The 19949-nt window shown below is 42.1% G+C and overlaps 1 protein-coding gene across 1 annotated transcript in view; it reads right to left on the bottom strand.

The window, feature by feature from the left end:
- Positions 1 to 19949, bottom strand: part of sned1 (sushi, nidogen and EGF-like domains 1) — a 28022-nt gene that overhangs the window by 2602 nt on the left and 5471 nt on the right. Inside the window, 24 exon segments of the mRNA XM_030791578.1 lie at positions 382 to 520; positions 783 to 1061; positions 1970 to 2082; positions 2588 to 2771; positions 3292 to 3579; positions 4018 to 4134; positions 4287 to 4400; positions 4725 to 4838; positions 5089 to 5202; positions 5964 to 6137; positions 6973 to 7116; positions 8125 to 8241; positions 8824 to 8943; positions 9276 to 9410; positions 11630 to 11722; positions 13301 to 13408; positions 13583 to 13633; positions 14205 to 14318; positions 14922 to 15035; positions 15645 to 15758; positions 16402 to 16527; positions 16794 to 16956; positions 17493 to 17633; positions 18023 to 18310. Of these exon segments, the coding sequence (XP_030647438.1) occupies positions 382 to 520; positions 783 to 1061; positions 1970 to 2082; positions 2588 to 2771; positions 3292 to 3579; positions 4018 to 4134; positions 4287 to 4400; positions 4725 to 4838; positions 5089 to 5202; positions 5964 to 6137; positions 6973 to 7116; positions 8125 to 8241; positions 8824 to 8943; positions 9276 to 9410; positions 11630 to 11722; positions 13301 to 13408; positions 13583 to 13633; positions 14205 to 14318; positions 14922 to 15035; positions 15645 to 15758; positions 16402 to 16527; positions 16794 to 16956; positions 17493 to 17633; positions 18023 to 18310 (3464 nt within the window).

The raw sequence follows: 19949 nt of genomic DNA, 5'->3' as shown, positions 1-19949 counted from the left end.
TGAGAGAAGAGAAGAGAAGAGAAGAGAAGAGAAGAGAAGAGAAGAGAAGAGAAGAGAAAAGAAGAGAAGAGAAGAGAAGAAAAGAAAAAAGAAGAGACAAGAGGAGAAAAGAGGAGAAGAGAAGAGAGCATTTACAGAGTTTTTAAAAGAACCAGAAAGAGAAAAACACGAAGAGAAGATGGGAAAGGTCAAAAACATCGTTTAAAAATATCATCACGGCATAAAATTCTTGTGTCCTTTGAAATCTGTTTACCTTTATCTCTCTGATGTAACTTGTGTACTAGTTTACTCTGAGATATTGTAAATATTTATTATTTTTTCAGGAGATTTTATATTATTGTTTGGAGACAACAACTACAAAGTCACTCCCCCCACGCCTACCTCGGCAGTTCCTCTGAGTTTTCCCTCTCCTCAGCAGTTCCAGTGCCCTGAGGTTTGGCCTGCGTGATGGTACGACCCACGGGGGAGTCCTCTCCTGTCTGCAGCCTTTCACTCTTCCGTCTCTGCTGCTCCAGTGGGGCTGTCCAGGAAAGAATATACAGAGAGATCACCAAGGCAACATTACCCTCATCACTCCGTCTTTTTCAAAACTGCCACTGTACACACTATGAGGTGAAATTCAGGCAATGAGATTTCGTTTAGTGAAGCCTGCAGATTGCAAGCTAAATTTGTCCTTTGCATTTCAAGGCCCGTAGCAACTGTTACGGTACGTGAGTGTTCAATTCAAGTTTGCTCATCAGGATTATATGGTAGATGTTACAATGGGCGGTCAGGGCACTCACATGTAGTGAAGGCTAAGTGTTGAGGAACGCTGTGGATTTGTTCCTGGCCAGTATTTAATACAGCAGTCAGAGCGAGATGGTAATGCTGGCCAGGGTCCAGGTCACGCAGCGTGTAGACTCCTATTGTACCGTCAGGAAGGTAACGACTCCGTACGCTCAGGCCTCTTGTCACGTTGACCACAAAGCCGTCCTGCACGCTCCGTGGGTGGCGGTCCCACGTCACCTGAGCCGAGGTGGTGGTGATGTGGGATAGGCTGAGATTCTGAGGGGGGAGTGGCCCTGAGAAACAGAATATTAATCATCAAAAATGATGATTTGCTGTGGACTATAGAGTTTGTTTTGTGTGTGTGTGTGTGTGCGTGCGTGCGTGTGCGCATGTGTGTGAGTGTGCGTGTGCGTGCGTGTGCATATGTGCGTGTGTGCGCGCGTTCGTATGTGCATGTGTATGCATGCACGCACCCAACAAAATGAAACTCAAAGAGATGAATAAAGAGAAAAAAAAAGAGGGTAAGACAAATGTTTTGCTGATTGGACATGGAAGAATCCAGAGGCACTGTTTTCTATGAGAAATAGAAGCAGTGACATATTCTAGTGAGTGCTATTTTTGCAGGCGGAATGTGCATTTATCTATCACTGGGAATAGGTTCTGACATACAAAACTCTCGAGCCCAAAGCCATTTGACAATTGGTCACAAGTGCTGGCTGCTTGGTTTCATATTTGGTAGTGTGGACTATGTGCACAGGCCAGCGGTAAGGGGCCTGCAGCTGACATAACCATATAGGAAGGCTGAGCAGCTGATACAAAATATTACTCATTGTCAGCTGTCACAGGCACTCGACACATATGGAGAAGACACTGCTGTTTGTACACCTGATATGTAGGATTTGATTTATTTGTGTGTGCAAACTGTTTTGCGGTCCTGTTAGACTGTATATTCACAATAGGTGGCATTTATTTGCTTTTATACTTTTAATATTTGTGTGCAGTTCTCTATGTTTCATATTATGTCCTATATGTTTCATTTGATTCATATTATGCGGACATAAATCATTTAAAAAGTGCAAGTATCATTAAAAAAGAGAGATGGGAGAAAAAGAGAGAGAAAGAGTCAGGGAAATAGAAAGAAAAGGAACAAAAAGGAAGAAAAGACAAAGAGAGAGACAAAAGATTGAGAAATGAAAATTACTTGTCCAGAAATGCAGTGGTCCTGCAGAGTGGCTGGTTGAGGGTAAGTCCTCGGGCCGAACTCCACTCTGTGTCAACACGTCTACTGTATATCTCTGACTGGGAAGTAAAGAACTGTTGGATCAACAGACAGAGCAGTGAGTAAAAATACATATGGCTTTCTCTAATCATTTGTTATTCTGACCGTATCCCACTAAGCTATAGCTGTATGACCTAAAAATGCCCTGAAGATCATAAGTATATGAGAATAAGTTAGCGACATCAAAGAATTCTTCTCCATATTTTTTTCAAGCCACTGACTGAATTCACATTAACTAGTCATTAATTATTTACAAATCAATTACATTTAGAAAAAAATAGCCATTTGTTTCATGAACTGAATGTTAAACACATATTATTTGAAAAATCAGTGTTTGAAAATCAGATCAGTACTTTCTATACTTCGTGTTAAAAAAAAAAAATGGGTTAAGATTGCCATCTAGTGGTGATACATAACATTGTAATGCGTCTTTTTCAAAGACCTACACAGAAAGAGCTTCATTTAAAGCCATTTTCCAGTTTTTGCAAAAGAGTGTGTGTGTGTGTGTGTGTGTGTGTGTGTCCATGTAAAACATCTGACCTGAAGGTGTACTCTGACACGCTGGTGTTGAGGACTGCTGTTCGAACGCCGCTGTCATCAGAGGGTGTGAGGGTTACTCTGATCTGGCTGACCACTGCATGTCTGCCCACCTTCACCAGCCAACGGAACCACACCTGAGATGACGAGACATTTACCACCTCCAACTGCTCCACCTTACGTGGTCCTGTCACACAGAAACACACAAACATTACACACTCATCATCAAAGATACATGCACACAGATACTTAGACATATTTGGTAAGACTGCTGCAATTTATGTATACATCCCTGACATACTAATACAGACGATATATTATATATACCTACATAAATCAAATATACATACAGTGAGTCAAACTGTTATTCACACAATATATATATACACACATCAAACACGTATACCTGCACATGCACACAATTGCACATGCACACACATACACATGCGCATACACACACACACACACACACACACGTACGCACAAACATGGAATCACTGCTATATTTGCTCTTGCTATTTCTATGCTTAAACTCAGAGGTCTATGCTTAAACTCAGTATTTTTAAAAAAACATAAAACAGAGGAAACAGCTAACTGTAAATGCAAGACTGGAGCCACTGCTTAACTATTTCTCTCTCCATCAAACACACACTCACTCACACAAACACACACACACACACACACACACACACAGAGCTTTCTCTTACTCGTGCGGATGAGCGCGAATGCAGGCTGGCTGATGTCATTACTGTTGGCGTTTCGTTTGACGGAGAAGGTGGAGATGTTGTAGAGAAGGCCCGGACTGAGGCCCTGGAGCAGGTAACTGGAACGCTGACTGTCTAGAAGGTCCGTCTTCCTTGGGCCACGCCCCAGAGGGGCATAGGTGATAGCGAATCCACTGATCGGGGCCTGTGAGGCGTCTGGCTGATCCCAGCGCAGCTCCACCTCATTTTCCTCCACCCGTAACACACGCAGCCCCGACGGAGGCAACAGATCTGACAACGTTAGGGAGATAGCTGGATGTTTACTGTTTTTCCACAGCGTCCCAAAATTTAAATATAACTGTTTTGATTTAGAAAATTAATAGTCAGTTCAAGTAACCATTACATTAAAATAATGTGATAGAGAAAAATACTACATCAGATAACAGCAATTTTTTGGGTGTAATTGCTTAAACATTTCAGCATTGCTGAGCTCACACTTTACTGTTATCAGACTGATATTCAATATATTCAATATATTTCACTTTTTAATTAGACACCTCCCATTACAACAATGAATGAATTTTATCAATAGGATAAATTCAGTAGCAGCTGCATTCAAACAGTATGTCAGCAAATGTGATAAGTTGCAAATGTGATACGTTTTTATGCTGCAACTCATATATTAATAAATTTTGTTGACGCGGGTTCTGCGTAGAATCATATTCGGACCTCTCTCGCAGTCTCTGCCCGTATGGCCTACTCTGCAGGCACAACTGTAGTTTCCTCTCCTGTCACTGCGACAGAAACCACGGTTCCCACAAGGCTGCAGTACACATGGATTCTCCACTAGAGGGTGACAAAGACCACTTTGAGCCACAAGGCAGTCCTGCAGATTGTTTCTTTGAATTTCAAGAGTTGCCGAGTGCGGTTTAGACAAGCAACGCGGCTGGCAAACAGGTTGACATCTTCCAAATGAACAAACATAGACACAGACTTACACATTTGGCAGCGGTCTCCAAAGAAACCTTCCTTACATACACACAAGTGGTTCCGCCGGTAACCGCGACACACTCCTCCGTTCAAGCAGGGATTGGACTCACAACTGTCCTGCTCTAGAAACAGAGCAAAGCCACTGGTAAGGCTGAAAGCTTTTTCAAGTTATGATAATCATCTCAAAAAAATGAAGGGATGGAGATACTCAATATTTAAAATTTTATTTCACAAATGGTATAATACTCTGGGAACCTACAATACTGGGATCCTAGAACACTGACCCATGAAATTCTGAGAGTGTTTTTAAAATTAAACTATGACCCTGGGGAAGTGATCAGATCTACAGGTTTCACATTCTTACGAGGGCACAGAGGATGAATGAGGTTGAAATGTCAGTATTGATGGATGCTATTGATTGTGGTTACATGTTTAATCTGTGTTACCTATCTCACAGTCCTGTCCCGTGTAGCCCTGCTGACAGTGACAGAAATAAGAGCCAGGCTGGTCTTCACATGTACCACCGTGTTTACACGGCTCTGACAAACACTCATCCAGATCTGACAAAACAGACACAGATACATGATACAAAGACCAATCACGCACACACATTCACACTTAAACTAACAAATATTCTGCACACATGCATATACAAACTGACTGCAACGCAGATATACTGTATAGTGGATGGTGTATATTGACATACAACCAAGAGCTACAGACTCAAAATAAGGCAACAGTGTGCTAGTGTATGTGTATGTGTGTGTCTGTGTGTGCGTGTGTGTGTGTATGTGTGTGTGTGTGTTTTACCTGTCTGACAGTGCTGTCCAGTGAAACCGTCCTCACACTCACACAGATAGGAAGCCACTCTGTCCCTGCAGGTTGCTCCGTTCAGACACGGTTGAGACAAACATTCGTTTATCTCTGGATAAAGACGGAAGGAAAAAAAAAAAAAAAACATTACACAAACCGTTCCATGCCAACCAACCATACAATCACAGTACATCAACACTACATAGAAACATTATAAACACTGATCTCACTGTGCAAAGAAAATCGATACTCAGGGTGATTTCAAACAAAACCAGAAGGCTGTAAATCAGCAGGCGGGAAACAGCTGCAGCTTGACTTCTATGGCAACTCAACTAATAAAGTATCGTCAACTTCATGAAAACAGAGCGGCGAATAAATAACAAATCAAACCAGCTGGCTTGTTTGTATTTTGAGTGGCTCATTCGCTGTTGGCTTTATACTTACTGTAACATGGGTGATATAGTGCCACATGATCAGTCATAAACTACACATTACCAAACCTCCTTTACGACCTACGAAAAAGAGCGGGACCTGCCGGTTTATCCAGGTCTCTGAACCAGGGTTTCGAAGCTGCTCGACAATAAAACGGTGCTGTCCAGTGAGTCCCAGGACAGGAGCTGAGGAACACTGCTATAACTCAGCGGTGATTTTGTTCCAGTAGGTAATCTGTCATACCTGAATCAGTCCATCTCATTAATCTAACGTAGGAAGAGGACCTGAATTGAAGAATCAGGTGATGTATGACGTTTTGGTTGGAACAGAATCCTGTTGGGGGGGTAGATCTCCAGATGTCCCCTGGGGAAAAATTGGCTAATGCTATTCTATATTGTATTTCCCTTCTGCTGGGGGTACGTGTGTCAAGAATTACTCACCTTCACAGACTGGGGGCTGGCTCCAAGACCCCTGAACCCCGCAGACACTTTGGGTTGCCCGGGGAACTGCGGTGTACCCGCTGTGGCAGACGTACAATGCTACAGACCCTGGAGTAGTGGAGGAGAACTGCACCTCAGCGTGCTTCACCTTCAGTGGAGGCCCACAATCCAACACTGCAATACAGAGAGTATACACACAGTTCTGTCGTTTAGAAAGAGTTAGACAAAGCCTTAAACCACTGCTAGAAGAGCGTGCCAGTCACATTGGGAAATGGTCTAAAGAAAAACTGGTGTTTGGAGATCAGCATTAGAAACATTCTCATTCTGGTGTATTTTTAAGTACAACAGTATGTTGTAGACCATACCAGAACACATCAATCATGTCTCTTACAAAACTATACTCTTCATTCAGGCTCACATCTTTACATGTTTCCACAGTTCATTTCCTGACAGGCTGAGGATGACCTATTTTTATTACAGCCTCATAGTCTTCTGTCAGCTAATCTACATTTTCTTATGCCTGTCATTTCAAAAACACAAAGATCCAGCAGCTTTCACTTCATATTACCCACATAGTTCAGTGTGTATTCACTGTAATGATTCATAAATTTGGAGAAGCTGTAAAAATAAATATTTAGGTGACAAGAGGATGATATTCTGTCTTGTAAAAGCCAGACACACAAATCCTGCATTGTGTAGCAGAAAACTCTATAGAACCATCAGCTCTCTGCAAAATGAAAAATGACAAAACAGTTATTTAGTTTATTCTCTAAAACTGAGAGATCTGGGGTGCTTCTGGATTGGGGCTTTTAAATGTCAAAGACTCCAGTAATGTTGCATTTCAGTAACACACTGATCACATTAACCCTAACACACAGACCACAAATGAATTCAAGATAATGGGGGCAAATATTTCCCGTGTGAACAACTTGTGGGAGTGTATGTGAATCACAGATTAGAGATGCAACTTCTCTTTATTTTCCATTGTCTTCTCTTCTTTTTAATTTACCTTGTGAAGTGTGTGCAGATCCTCTGTTGATTTCACAGTGTCTCCCACTGTAAGAGCCGGCACATTCACATTTGTATTTCCCAATGTAATGGAAACATGTCCCCCCATTAAGACATGGACTGGATGCACAGGGGTCTGGCTTTCCTAGACACGGAGCAGCAAAAAATTAACAGTTTTGAGCATGTGTGTGTGTGTATATATATGTGCGTGTGTGTGTGTGTGTGTGTGTTTGTATGAATATGTGTGTATGTACACAAGTGTGCACATGCAAGCTGCAACCTTGCAACCTGTGTCCATGAAGCAGTGTGTTCAGTTTGCATGTGCCTGCGAAAGCGTTTGTGCAGTATTCATATAGTTTCAACATCTGAGAAGTCACAAAAGCTTACGGTAGCTCGGGGAACGATAGAAAAATCATTTTTCACGCTTGCGCCAGTTCTTTTTTTTTTTCCTACATGTGTAACATCCGAAGACTGAACACACTCCAACACTGGCTCATTACGCAAAACACCAAGAGTGGTTGCACAACTCTAATGTGGGACACAGTTGGGATGATGAAAAGATAAAAACAGCCCCTTGGCTTAAAATTTTTGTTTACTTTGCAGCTTTTTTTTTTGTAACGGAACTCTCTGTGCGGAAGTACAGTTTTCCAAACAAGAGAATGTGAGAGGATCACACTCTTATTCTGTTTTTGCAGTACAGTGTGGGGTGAGAGAACAGGAGAGAGTGGTTTGGGACCATAAAAGACACTATGGAATGTGCACATGTACACACAGACACACAGACACACAGACACACGCCTTGTATGCTAGATTCTGGGAGACCCTCCATTGAATTTCACTATAAGAAAAGTAAAGACTAACAAAACCCTAACCATAACCCTAACCAACAAAAACAATTTCACACCTTAGTTTTACCATGGAGACCAATATCTTTTATTGAAAATTCACAAGTGGGGAAGATGATTTCAATTCCAGTTTAACAAAACATCCCCAGTAGAATAGTTTGTTTTCAGTAAAATATTCTAAGTTTCCAAAAACAAGTATACACACACACACACGCACACACACACACACACACACACACATGCACACACACAAAGACGCAGGTGATTATAAAACCTCTCATTGTATTACTTTTGACTTTTGTACTCACCTACTTCACAGTGTTTGCCAGTGAACCTGTAAGGACACACACAGTGGTAGCTTCCGCCCTCCTCCTTACATGAACCTCCATTACGGCAAGGGCTGGAGGCACACATACTTAATCTGACTGAGGACAACAAAGAGAGAAAAAACACAGAACTGCACTGATTACACAGTCAATGATGCCGATTAGCAATTGAAGCCATCATGAGTGATTCTGCCTGCTCACAGGCCTTGTCTGCTATTTTGACTTAACCCAGCAGAGACTACATGTATGGAGATCTCTTAGAACTAGAAGCATTGCAAAAAAAAAAAAAAAACTTAATTGAAATTGTTGTGATGGGGAAAGGGGACTTCAATAGGCCACCTATAGGGCAAAGGACATCCATTGGTAAAATTATATGATTTGTACTATGTGGATCAGTGGGATTAATCCATTTGAAGACACGAAACCCAAGTAACACCAAACACACACACATTTGTTATTTTTTAACAGGGGATGGCCCAATGGTCACTGACACTACTTTATAGACTATATAGTGGGATGGCAGGTTAACAAGGGGAATGCATTTTGGTCATTTTGCTAACAAGGAGGATGGCATCCCACCTCATCCCCCTGCAAATTGCCTACTGCACACACACATACACACACACACACACACACACACACACACACACACAGACACACACAACCTGTAGCTGGTATTACCTTTCTCACAGTGTTTCCCCCTATATCCATGTTTACATTCGCAGGTATAGCCTCCGTCTCTCTCATAACAGTATCCCCCATTCTGACACGGTGAAGAGTCGCAGGCCGATCGCGGCTGTACTGGAAAACACACACACCGACTACTTGACCACGTTCCACCGCAAGAGCAGAGAGAGAACAGTCACCGGCACTGACTTTTATTAGCGCCATTGGGAATGATTCAGTCATTTCAGCAGGTGCAAAGGCATAGATCATCTGAACCCTTAATGACAAATTGAAACACTACCTTCAGGCAATGTCAACATATAAATTAATCTTTCTTTTTTTTTCTTCATTTTTCCTGAGTGCTATAAAAGTTTGGAGGCAAATGCCACTCTGATGAAGTGACACGCTCCATTTGTTTAATCACCATGGCAACAGAAGAATGAGGCTTATGACTCTCTCGCACTTACCATAGGGGTAGAAGTCTTTGTGGTCCAGGTCGGCAATGCCAGTTTGGCAGGTGCAGAGATATGTGCCTCCATACTCTAAACATGGGCCTCCGTCAGGACAGGGCCTGCTGTTACTGCAAGGTGTCTGTGTTACCTCTGAAGACCACGAAAGAAATAATAAACATTTCATTTAGGGCTGGCCTTACAAACCAGAAGTCTCGAAGGTTTTGTCGTTGCTGTTTGCTTGTTTGTTTTTTTGCTTTCTGTCTCCATCATCAATTCTGTCTCATTGATTGGCTGAAAAGAATGGACATTTCCCAGGGAGAGATCACTCTGAGACTATAAGTATATGCTTTTGTGCTTTTAATGTGACGTCAAGCTATCTTTTTGCAGCTGTCTTTTCTGGCCAAAGTGCACCAGTGACTCAGTCTACAAATGTTAATGACTTGATAAATTACATTAATACCTCGCGTGCTGCCACTCTTGATAGTATTGGTCCTTTTAAGTTAAGTTAAAGTTAAGTTAAAAAATCTGTTAACTCTTCCCCTTGATTGAATGGGGAAATTTTGTCCTCAAAAGAGAGAGAGAAGGCAGTCTGAGTGTAGGTGGAAACAGTCCAGTCTTCAAGTTCACTATTTGAACATAAAAGATTCAATGGCTTTTTATAAAATAAGAGTCAGAGAAGCAAGGGCTTTTTATTTTAATGATTTAATCATTGCTTAGGAGCATAACACCAGGTCTTTATTTTCTATCACTGAATGTCTCATCAATAGGACTCCCTCTCTTACTCCTGTTTCTTTTATTGACTGTGAGCAATTCTTCAACTGTTTTGTTGAAAAACAAGAAACCTTACTATCTACTAGTTATTGACCGCTATTGTCAAGCTATTGTGAATGAGTCTCTTATTTCAGGTTGTGTTCCAGATTACTGTGAACTAGCTACTGCTCAGTGTCTTCATAAAAAGCTTGGTCCAGATAGATATAATTATAATAATTTTAGATCTATTTCTAAGTAACTTTTTATTTAAAAAAAAAAACAGAGAAGGTGGTCTCCATTCAACTGGTACATGCACTGCAGGCATATAACATTACTGCCCTTTCAAGAGTATTAAATGTTATTTTAATGCGATGCAATGATTCTGGACAGGTCTTTATTCTGGTATTGGTAGACCTTGCTGCCTTGATCACAGTATCTTGTTTAACTGACTGAGTCAGTGAGTTGGCATTTCAGGAACTGCTTGAAATTGGTTCTCCTCTTATTTATCTGGTCGAAAAATTTCAGTGTCTATAAGTGATACGTCTTCTGCTGCCAAATTTTTCCAGAGGGGTGCCGCAAGGATCCATTCTCGGTCCTACCCTATTTTCGTGTTACTTGCTTCTGTGGGTCATTTAATGTTTTAATATTCCTTTTCATTTTTATGTTGATGACACACAGCTGTATCTTTCTGTAAAATGCAATGACATCAGTAGACTAGCAAATCTAACTGGCTGTCTCACAGCTAGTAAACACTGGGAGACATGCAATTTCCTCAAGTTGAATACAGATAAAACAGAAGTCTTTCTTATAGGTCCTGGTAGTAATTTCACGGAATTGCGGTTAGCAGTTAATCCTCTTGCGTCCTTTATTAAACCATTTGCTAGAAATCTTGGTATAATTTTTGATTCTCACTCAGATTTCTCTTTGAATACCGAGAGACTTGTTTAATCCTGTTTTCCCATTTTAAGAAATATTGTTAAAATCAGATCTACTAAGTCTTTTCAGGACACTGGTAAAATTAATCATGCTTTTGTGTCATCATGTTTAGACTTTTGTGATGCCAAGGAGCTGTGGTTCACCTTTCGTTGGTCCATACATATACTTATATATGTACACACACTGTAGATAGATAGATAGATAGATAGATAGATAGATAGATAGATAGATAGTACTATATAAATAATAAAAGTATCTAATTACTTATTTTGCTTGTGTTGATCTTCACATACAATGTTTAAATGTTTTTTTTTAAAGTATGAAGATGCATAAGCACCACCACCCATTTAACAGCTTACTGGTTTACTGCAATATGTACCTTTATACAGCACAGAATTGCATGTGTTTAAAAAAGTAGATAAAATCTGTCTGCATTACAATTCCAGCATGACAACTACACTACACTATGGGAGTTAGTCAAGCCTCGAGAATCTCTGAACTGGCATCTATCGCTTAACTCGCCGTTGTATGAATGAGGGCAGTTGCTTTAATATTCCTGCAAAATTCTATCTACTAACTTGCGTATGTGGATATGAATAGCACTAACAGTAAGAGGAAAATTTCACGAGATCGGTTAAGATTCTCAGGGAATGTGTCTGTTTTCAATTACGGTAAATACATACCAAACTGACAGTATAGTCCAGTGAAGCCTGTTGGACAGTCACAGGTTCCATTCAAGTCCACACAAACACCTCCATTCTGGCAAAGACACTCCTCTGCAGGGACAAAGACAGACTAACTCAGAGCAGTCCAGACCCATGCTGCTAGAGGGAACGGGGTCATCTAGTTTTCACTGCTGAGGAGCAGTAAACATTCAAACTAATCTAAAGCATGTTACTGTGCACTTTCTCATCTATCAAAGTGGCACCAAATGTAAATATAGGAGAAGTGGCCAACTGTATATGTCCAGCACATGTAAGGGAATAAGAGAGAGGGAGAGAGAGAGAAAGAGAGAGAGAGAGAGAGAGAGAGAGAGAGAGAGAGAAAGAGAGAGAGACTCTGTGTGTGTGTGGGGGGGGGGGGGGTGCGCATGTGTGTTTTTCCTTCAGCATTAAAAACCTTTTTCTAGGTCTCAGCCCTCTCCCTTTCCCACATCTTTTCCTACACAGTTCACAAGGCCCGATGATTATAAGTCAGCATTCTGTACGTCTCTTCCGAACAAATTGGAGACTGTTTTTATTTTCCTTCACTCCATAATTGCAGCAGTGGATCAAAGGCCGAGGCAGTATCGCTGTTAAATTGCTTCCTTTTGAAGTCCAGGGGGCTTGCGTGAGGGTATTATTTTTCTGATAATATGGAACATGTTTTTTTATCAAAATGTATGGGCCTCGGGGCAATTAATAGATTGTTAATTCGCTGGAGCCGTTTTCATTGGCCGTCTCTGAGGTCGGTGCCTTTGATCTTAGAGCCCCCGATTAGACGCTCCCCTGTTCTGTCGGCTCGCCACTACCTTCTCCTCCTCTGAACGCTGCCCGTCTTTTTCCACTGTGCTTTCCAAGCTAGCCAGGCAGGAAGGTATTCGGGAGATTTAAGGGAGTATATATTGTTGATAGTTATTTCAGCTCAAGGGTGAAGACTAGCGAGAAATTTCAATGGTTCATAGTACTATTTAGAAGCTTTCGAAGAGGGGGGAACTAAGAACGTGCGGTTGACAGCGTCGGTAAATGAAACAAAACTCCAAGAACCACTAGTCTAGCGCCTAATTTAAAAGTACATTGACCGTTTCCTAGAGCTTGTAACTATAATTCATCAAACGTCAGAAACAGTACATTTGCCTGTTACGTGTATATTCTTATAAAGACCGCAATGCATTGAATAGGTGATGGGAGCAACCGGACCTGACGCTGTATATTTCGCTTATTATTTAACCACACACACATACACACACACACAGAGCGAGAGAGAGAGAGAGCGAGAGATTCAGCCGAAGAAACAATGGCAGTTAAGTTTCAGGCAGCTCGCGCCATGCATATTTCACCTGCCTCTGCTCATGAAAGTGAATTCCAAACATTGGCGCTAACTCATAAAAAAGAGAGTTCTTTCAAGTCTAGACAGAGACACTTCCTTTTGTTGGTAAACTAGTAAAATGTGCTATAAAAGCTGTTATTTATTTACAACATCAAGCGAATATAGCTGCGAGGTTCCTGTAGTAAACTGGGCGCGGTCATGTCGTTTAGATAATTAGGCTACCACTCTAGCATCACCTATCATATGCGCTCTTCCCAGGCAGCGCTCCAGATTGCTGCGGGACATCTCTCTCTCTCTTTCTCTCTCTCGCTCTCTCTCTTACTTACCTTCACAGTTGTCACCGTAGTAACCGGGGTTGCACGTGCAGTTGTACTTTCCTGGGCTCAGGTACTTGCATGTTTGACGCATTTCACATCCTTCGCCCTCACACAAGACTGTAAACATATGCAGATGAAACAGGTCAAAGTTCTGACTCCGTTCTCAAGCTTAGAATCTCGAACAGATCAAAATTCTATCTGAATTTCTAAGCGCAGGAGACTTGAGCATGGTACCAAGTATGGCATGTATTATATGCTAATTTAAAGTATACGTAATCGGAATACTCTTACCTGTTTGATTTGCAACCTCAGCAATGGAGGAATTGGACAGGACTTCTACTTCTGTCGAGGAGAAACAATAAGATGCTCTGAACAGAGGGTCTAATTCAGTTCTGCTACCATATCTCACATAAACTGTTGTAAAGAAGAATTGAACAGTCTCTAATGATATGAGTATATAAAAAAATCCCCATAGAGCATACTCCTCATTCAGACATAGGGTTAAATTGGTTAAGTTATGATCTTAGGCTAATCAGATTTCTGCTGAAATGTGTTTGGCTGTTTTAAAATATCAGAGGTCAGTGAAACCTATGCCATAGTACATCTGAAAACAGGAGAAGCAGCGAAAGCAGATCGTTGGATCAAAAGTTGTGGTTCATAGCCACTGTTACCATTTCTCCCTTTCAGATTTTCATTTTGCGTGTCTTAGTTGGAAAATGTTATAAAGCTGGAAGCTAAATGAAAAAAGAGACGGGAACTTATTGGCTGTGTAAACCTGAAACATTTTTCCTATCGTGAAAGGAAACAGAAACAGAGGAGAGATAATCCAGAGGGACTGGCATTTAACATCAGAAAGAGAGGATTTGGATTTTCAGAATAGGGGCTTGTAATGAATGGTTTAATGAGAGCTCACCTGTTTCACAGTGTTTGCCAGTGAAACCCTCTATACAGGTGCAGGTGTAGTTATTCACCTGATCCAGACATACGCCTCCATTCAGACATGGTTGGGATTCACACTCATCAATATCTAGATTTAAAAACACAAGACCCATTCATTAGCATCAGGACCTTCAAGGAATCAATCCTCAGTCTAGCTCTGTAATGTCATTGCACCAATGTCCAATGACATAAAGATGCGTTGGAATTCATGCTGGTATATGGTTTCATTGACCAGGTGTCTAGCATTAAGAGTAATCCGGTCTCGTGTAGAAACAAGAGTTCATGATATTCTCAGGGCCAGCGGTTTAGTTCCCAGCAAATTTCTCCACACGGTTTAAGTTTCACCAATAACCCCTGCTGAAGAGATTCCAATTTGTTTAGCCAGGGAAAGGAGTCAGTTCTGGATCTTGAAACATCTTATCAGTGTCAGATTATAGAGTTTAGAAAGTTATATCCATAGAACCTGACCTAAACAATGAAAACCACAGGAGGAAAAATGTGAGTCTATGGTTAATTTGACTTCTTTCAGCTGTAACCTGCCCTAAAAGCATTGTGCTTTGCTGGCTTCTTTAAGTCAGTGTGGATACGGACATCTGCCAAATGAATAAGCATCTGCCTGATGTATAAAGCAGGAAATATTCCCTGAGGATGGAGGTGCCCTTTCAAAGAAGTTCACCTGATCTGTACTCACCTGTCTCACACAAAACCCCAGTGTAACCCGCTTTGCACACACAGGTGAAGCTACCAACACCCTGCACACACTGCGCTCCGTTGAGGCATGGTCTGTCTTGGCATTCGTCAATGTCTGCAGGCAACACACATACACACACACACACACACACACACACACACACATACATACACGGGATATTTACTCAGCTGATTAATATATCCGCCACACCGCTCCCCTCACTCTGAAGGAATGTGCGGCTGGCTGTGAAGGGTATTAGCCGAGGTTTGGTGTAGTGCTGGAGGCAGGACTGTGGGAACGGAGGGGGAGCTGCAGCCAGAGCTGCCCAGGGGAGGAGGGACAAAGTTACTTAGGAGAGCCCGTGGAGTGAAGAGGGGCTAACCTACTATAAAGTCTCATCAACACATTGCAGGCTTAGACCAGTGAGTAGGTGCAGCCTCTGAGACATTTGATATTGATGGAGTCGCAGATGGAGTCACAGAACTCCACACCAACATCAGTTTTAAGGCTTTTGAACAAAGGAGGCAACGGCCTCAGCTCAAAGGCAATATAGAGCTAGTGTATGAGTTATGGGATCAGTTCATTCTTTTCAAAGTTTTTGAGATCACAAAATATAGGATTGTTCCACATTGAAAATATCTGGGTGACCCGAAAGCAAGTTATATTGCAGGTTTGAACTGTGTTTTATGTGGAAATGGCCATCGGAATAAATGGAGACCTTACCTATTTCACACAATGTCCCTGTAAACCCTGGTGGACAGTGACAGGTAAAACTGTTGATTTTGTCCGTGCACGTGCCTCTATTCTGACAGGGATACGAGGAGCACTCATCAACATCTGCACACATACACACACACACACACACACACACAAAAGAAGGTCTTCAGAAATGCCATGTGACTCCAATTGAGCACAGGCAGGAATGAAAACAGAAGGGAAATCCTGGAGAAAAGGAAAGGTAATGATTTGACCACTCCAAAATATTGGACGGATCTTTCGCTATGTGTATTATAAGCAGATGTGACCAGAAGGAACCGTCTCTTTGGGCTGTCCCCTTGGCTAAGGGGGTGGAATCCTGCTTTTACAAGGTGACACACTCTTTCCTGGCCAGGCAGAACATGGAGAACAACTGTTGCCGTGGCAGGCCTGGGCCTGAAGTTTGACTGACCTTTTCCCAGTTCTCTCAAATGCTGCCTTTGCTTGTGTCCATTCTTTTTTGATCACAATTTTAAATGCTCTGGTTACGTTAAAGGCTCTTCACGACACTGGATACTACTCAGCCTTTCTAGCTTATGCATTTGTCTTGGTTTAGATCTATGTGGATCCTGATTTATTGGAATTTAAATGCAAGAAGGGGAGAAGAAAATGAAAAGGAGCGCTGAGGAGAATGGAAAAGAGCTGATCATTCAGATTAGAGATGCTTCATACTCAGGTCTGCAGGGTTTAGCAGGAGCAGATAGATGTTTTGTTATGCGCTTACCAATCTGGCACCTGCGTCCAGTGAAACCAGCTAAACAGGAACACGTAAACGATGGGTTTCCAGTGATGCAGTCGTCAATGCAGCGGCCACCGTTGAGACATGGCCTCAGGTTTGGACAGACAGAGGCTGGGGGGAGAATAGAACTAACATTAAAAGTCAGAGTCAAATTTCACCGATAACTGATTTCGGTAAGAGAAAGCCAGTGGCGATGATGTGTCAAGCGATGACTAACATGCTCCACCACCACCTTTTTTTTTTTTTTTTTTTACATATGGTCTGTTTCCCTCTGAAAGTAAGTGCTTTTTATGTCAGCTTTTTGACCTTCTATTCTGTCCAACTCACACCAGTGTTCTTGTTTCCTCTCTGAGCATTGCACCACACTTGGGTCTTACCTGAAGCATTGCAGCCGCCCACTTGCACCTGAGCATCATCAATCCGGAACACCCAACGGCCAGGATAGCCCACATTGGTGGTGCTTTCCACCTCAACCACATCATCAGTGCGTGACCCTGGGATGTTGAAATAACGCCTTCCGTCACCAGCATTGAAACCTGCCTGGGAAGACAGGGGAAGGGAGGGGACTCAAACATCATTAGGTTCACCTCAAACAAGCACGTAGGCATGGATTAACATACTAAACTATGCTAATCAGATCAGGACAATGTTTTGATCCAAGTGAGTATAAATTGCCCCTACTGTGGATAAGAGGAAAAAGGTCACTAATAAGACTACTGTTTGCATAAGATGAGGTCATTATTGTTCTCTTGCAACCAATCTACTCAGTAGTTACGCAGGCTGATTAAGCTTTTGATGGCTATGTTTGTCTGAGAATTTTAATCCCAAATGAAATCTTAAGCTTAGTGAACATCCACTGCCTGGAAAGCGCTATTCGAAACCAATGGGCGACTTTCCTCCTCTGATATGTTTCTTTGTACTGATCTATCAAAGCTGCATAAAACCCTTTCTCACTGGGCCTTTCTACCTTTGGGCACTCTGTTTAGAGAAGTTCCAATGTACTCTATTCAGAGAAGTTCTGGTCATAGTTCCTTGTTAAAGTCTATGATGCTTTGAGGGATATCTGTTGAGGCTACCTGCGCAGCAATGCCTCCGAGTCCAGCTATGTCTCCCCCACTGCTTGCATGCATGCCAGTGGTCCATGTGATGTTATGGTATTGAAAGATGGTGAAAGAAATCTCCTCATCTGTGATAAGCACCACCTGGAATGTGTTTACCTGCACGAAATGACAAAGATGTTACAGTAGGCTGACTAACGACTCAGTCATTAGATACTGTGAGAGCCACTAGTGGGTCACCTTTAATGCTGATCTGACTGCAACGATGAAATTGGGGAGTTGCCGAGATAAAATTTCACCAAACTTAGCATCACAATGCATCATACAAACCAAAACAGGTCGTACTGTATTAATGTGCTGCATATGTATTCTAAATATTGTTGTAAGATACTTGAAGTGTCATCACTTCTTATAACGAGCCTTATAGCACATCATTACTGCATTACTGAATCTTATGAGTTCAGAAAGTGTGACTTATTACTATTACTTATTACTTATTACTATCAAGAGTCACTGGTAATGTGAGAGCATTACCAGAAGGACATTACCGGTGTGAAAGCACTGCCACCAAAAAACGTGACTTGATACCAGGTAGCAATCAGCACCCATGAGGCTGTAAACGTAGGAAATTCTGGAAAGTAACGTCGGATGTCTGCTGCGGCCCTCTTCAGGATCGCCGGGTCTTTGCTTTCCCGGTAGAAGACCTTTCCAGCCCGTCTGTTGTCAACATCAGCCCAGAAAGGTGCTACCACCCTGCGGTCCCCAGCAATTGGGAAGGCCACAGGTGTGAATTGGGAAACCTCTCGCAGGAAAGAAACCAGACCATTGTTGTTAACCTAGAAAACACGGCAGAAGTAAACTTGTGAGAGATTCCTTAAATTCAACAGGTTTACTACATTATGACACTACATTAACCGTACTAAAATGTATATGCATATAGTAACAAACAGGTCTGACCCCCATCACATGTGGTTCTTCCCAGAGAGGGCGACAATATATTATTAGATGATAGTGAAACATTTTTTGCCTAAAAGGCCTAGAAACAGCTGATCAGTGTGTGTTAAGGATACCTCCTTCCTTCTGCATTCACTACACTGTACGCTTTGAGATTGTTAGCTAATATTTGTAAACATTCATAGCAAACGCAAACTGGAAGAAAAATGTTAAAGAACATTAACCATTGTCCACCCTGTTGAAAGTGGCCCAGGTAAGGCACAGGGTCAGCTCAGTCAACACACAAAGCTCCATTCAGCTCAACCTTCAGGCTTCTGCTGCCAGGTTCCACTGTGGAATGGAGCCCTTAGCATGCGGCGAGCTTGATGTTTGAACATTCATGTTTTGAGTTGCACAAACAACTCATTTCATCCCGCTGAAATTCTTTCCACTGGCTAATTCACCTGACCGTGTAGAGCGGATCCAAACAACTTGAGTCTTATGAAATTCAAAGAAACTGTAATTCAGCAGAGATCTCATAAAAGCAAACCAATCAGGAAACATGTCTTCAGGAAAGGCTTGATTATACTGACTTTGGTCTTAGAAGATTAATGCATTGCAGAGGCATAATTTAAGGTCAGCTTCATTTGTAGTACCCTTTTAACCACAAGGACTATCGCCGAATAGCTTATCAAAGACACTCTACCCAGTATGCAAGTCCTTGAAGGTTAAATATATATACCCTTGAGGAGGAGAAACGCTGACCAAAATGGAGAGAGATATAGGTGTCTGCTGATTTGTTGACACTGTGGGGGAAGTAGCAGCAGCACGGGGTGAGACAGTCCCGCATAGCGGATATGTCCACTTCCCAATGGAGAACACACAGTTTCCTTATTCAAGGGCAGCAGCTGAAAAAACCCTGGCACTGCTTGGACACACCTGCCCTGGCTACTGTCCATCTCCAAACCAGGAAAGCTAGTTTACAGACATAGTCCTTTCAACTGGCTCCAAAAACCCACCCAACTCAGCCAATGCTGAAGTATTCTTGAGTTCTGCCCTTCTGACCAAAAGCTCTTTTGACCGAAAGTCCAGTGTGATGAATGTCAAGCTGAGCCAGCAGACAAAACTGCATACACCTGGGAAATGCCACCTGGGTCAGATGGATATGGAGACGTCAGATAAAGAGGTTGCAGAGAGGGAAACTAAGCCCTTGTTCTACTTACCCATGTCTTGTTCCCCTGAGTCCTGTGTTTGTTTTACCTATGGATTGATTTCCTTGCTATTACAGAGTGTATAAATAAGGGACTGGATCTTTCCTCAAACAAGGTGGAATCTCCATTCTACTCCATGTGAGGTCCACATATTTAAAAGATCATTAAAGGACCTTTAATGATATATGGGGAAATTTGACCCGGCTGGTAATCCCTCCACAGGTTGATCCAGAACACCGGTGCGCTCCAATAACCAATCAGTGATTGCCCTAAGGGAGTCTTTGTCTCAGTTTGCCTTGAGTGATAGAGTCTTTTCAAGAGTGCAGGAGAA

The sequence above is a fragment of the Chanos chanos genome, chromosome 14, assembly GCF_902362185.1.
Source record: "Chanos chanos chromosome 14, fChaCha1.1, whole genome shotgun sequence".
Taxonomy (NCBI): domain Eukaryota; kingdom Metazoa; phylum Chordata; class Actinopteri; order Gonorynchiformes; family Chanidae; genus Chanos; species Chanos chanos.
Note: the sequence above shows the minus strand (reverse complement) of the source record. Positions and strands in the feature narration are given on the sequence as shown.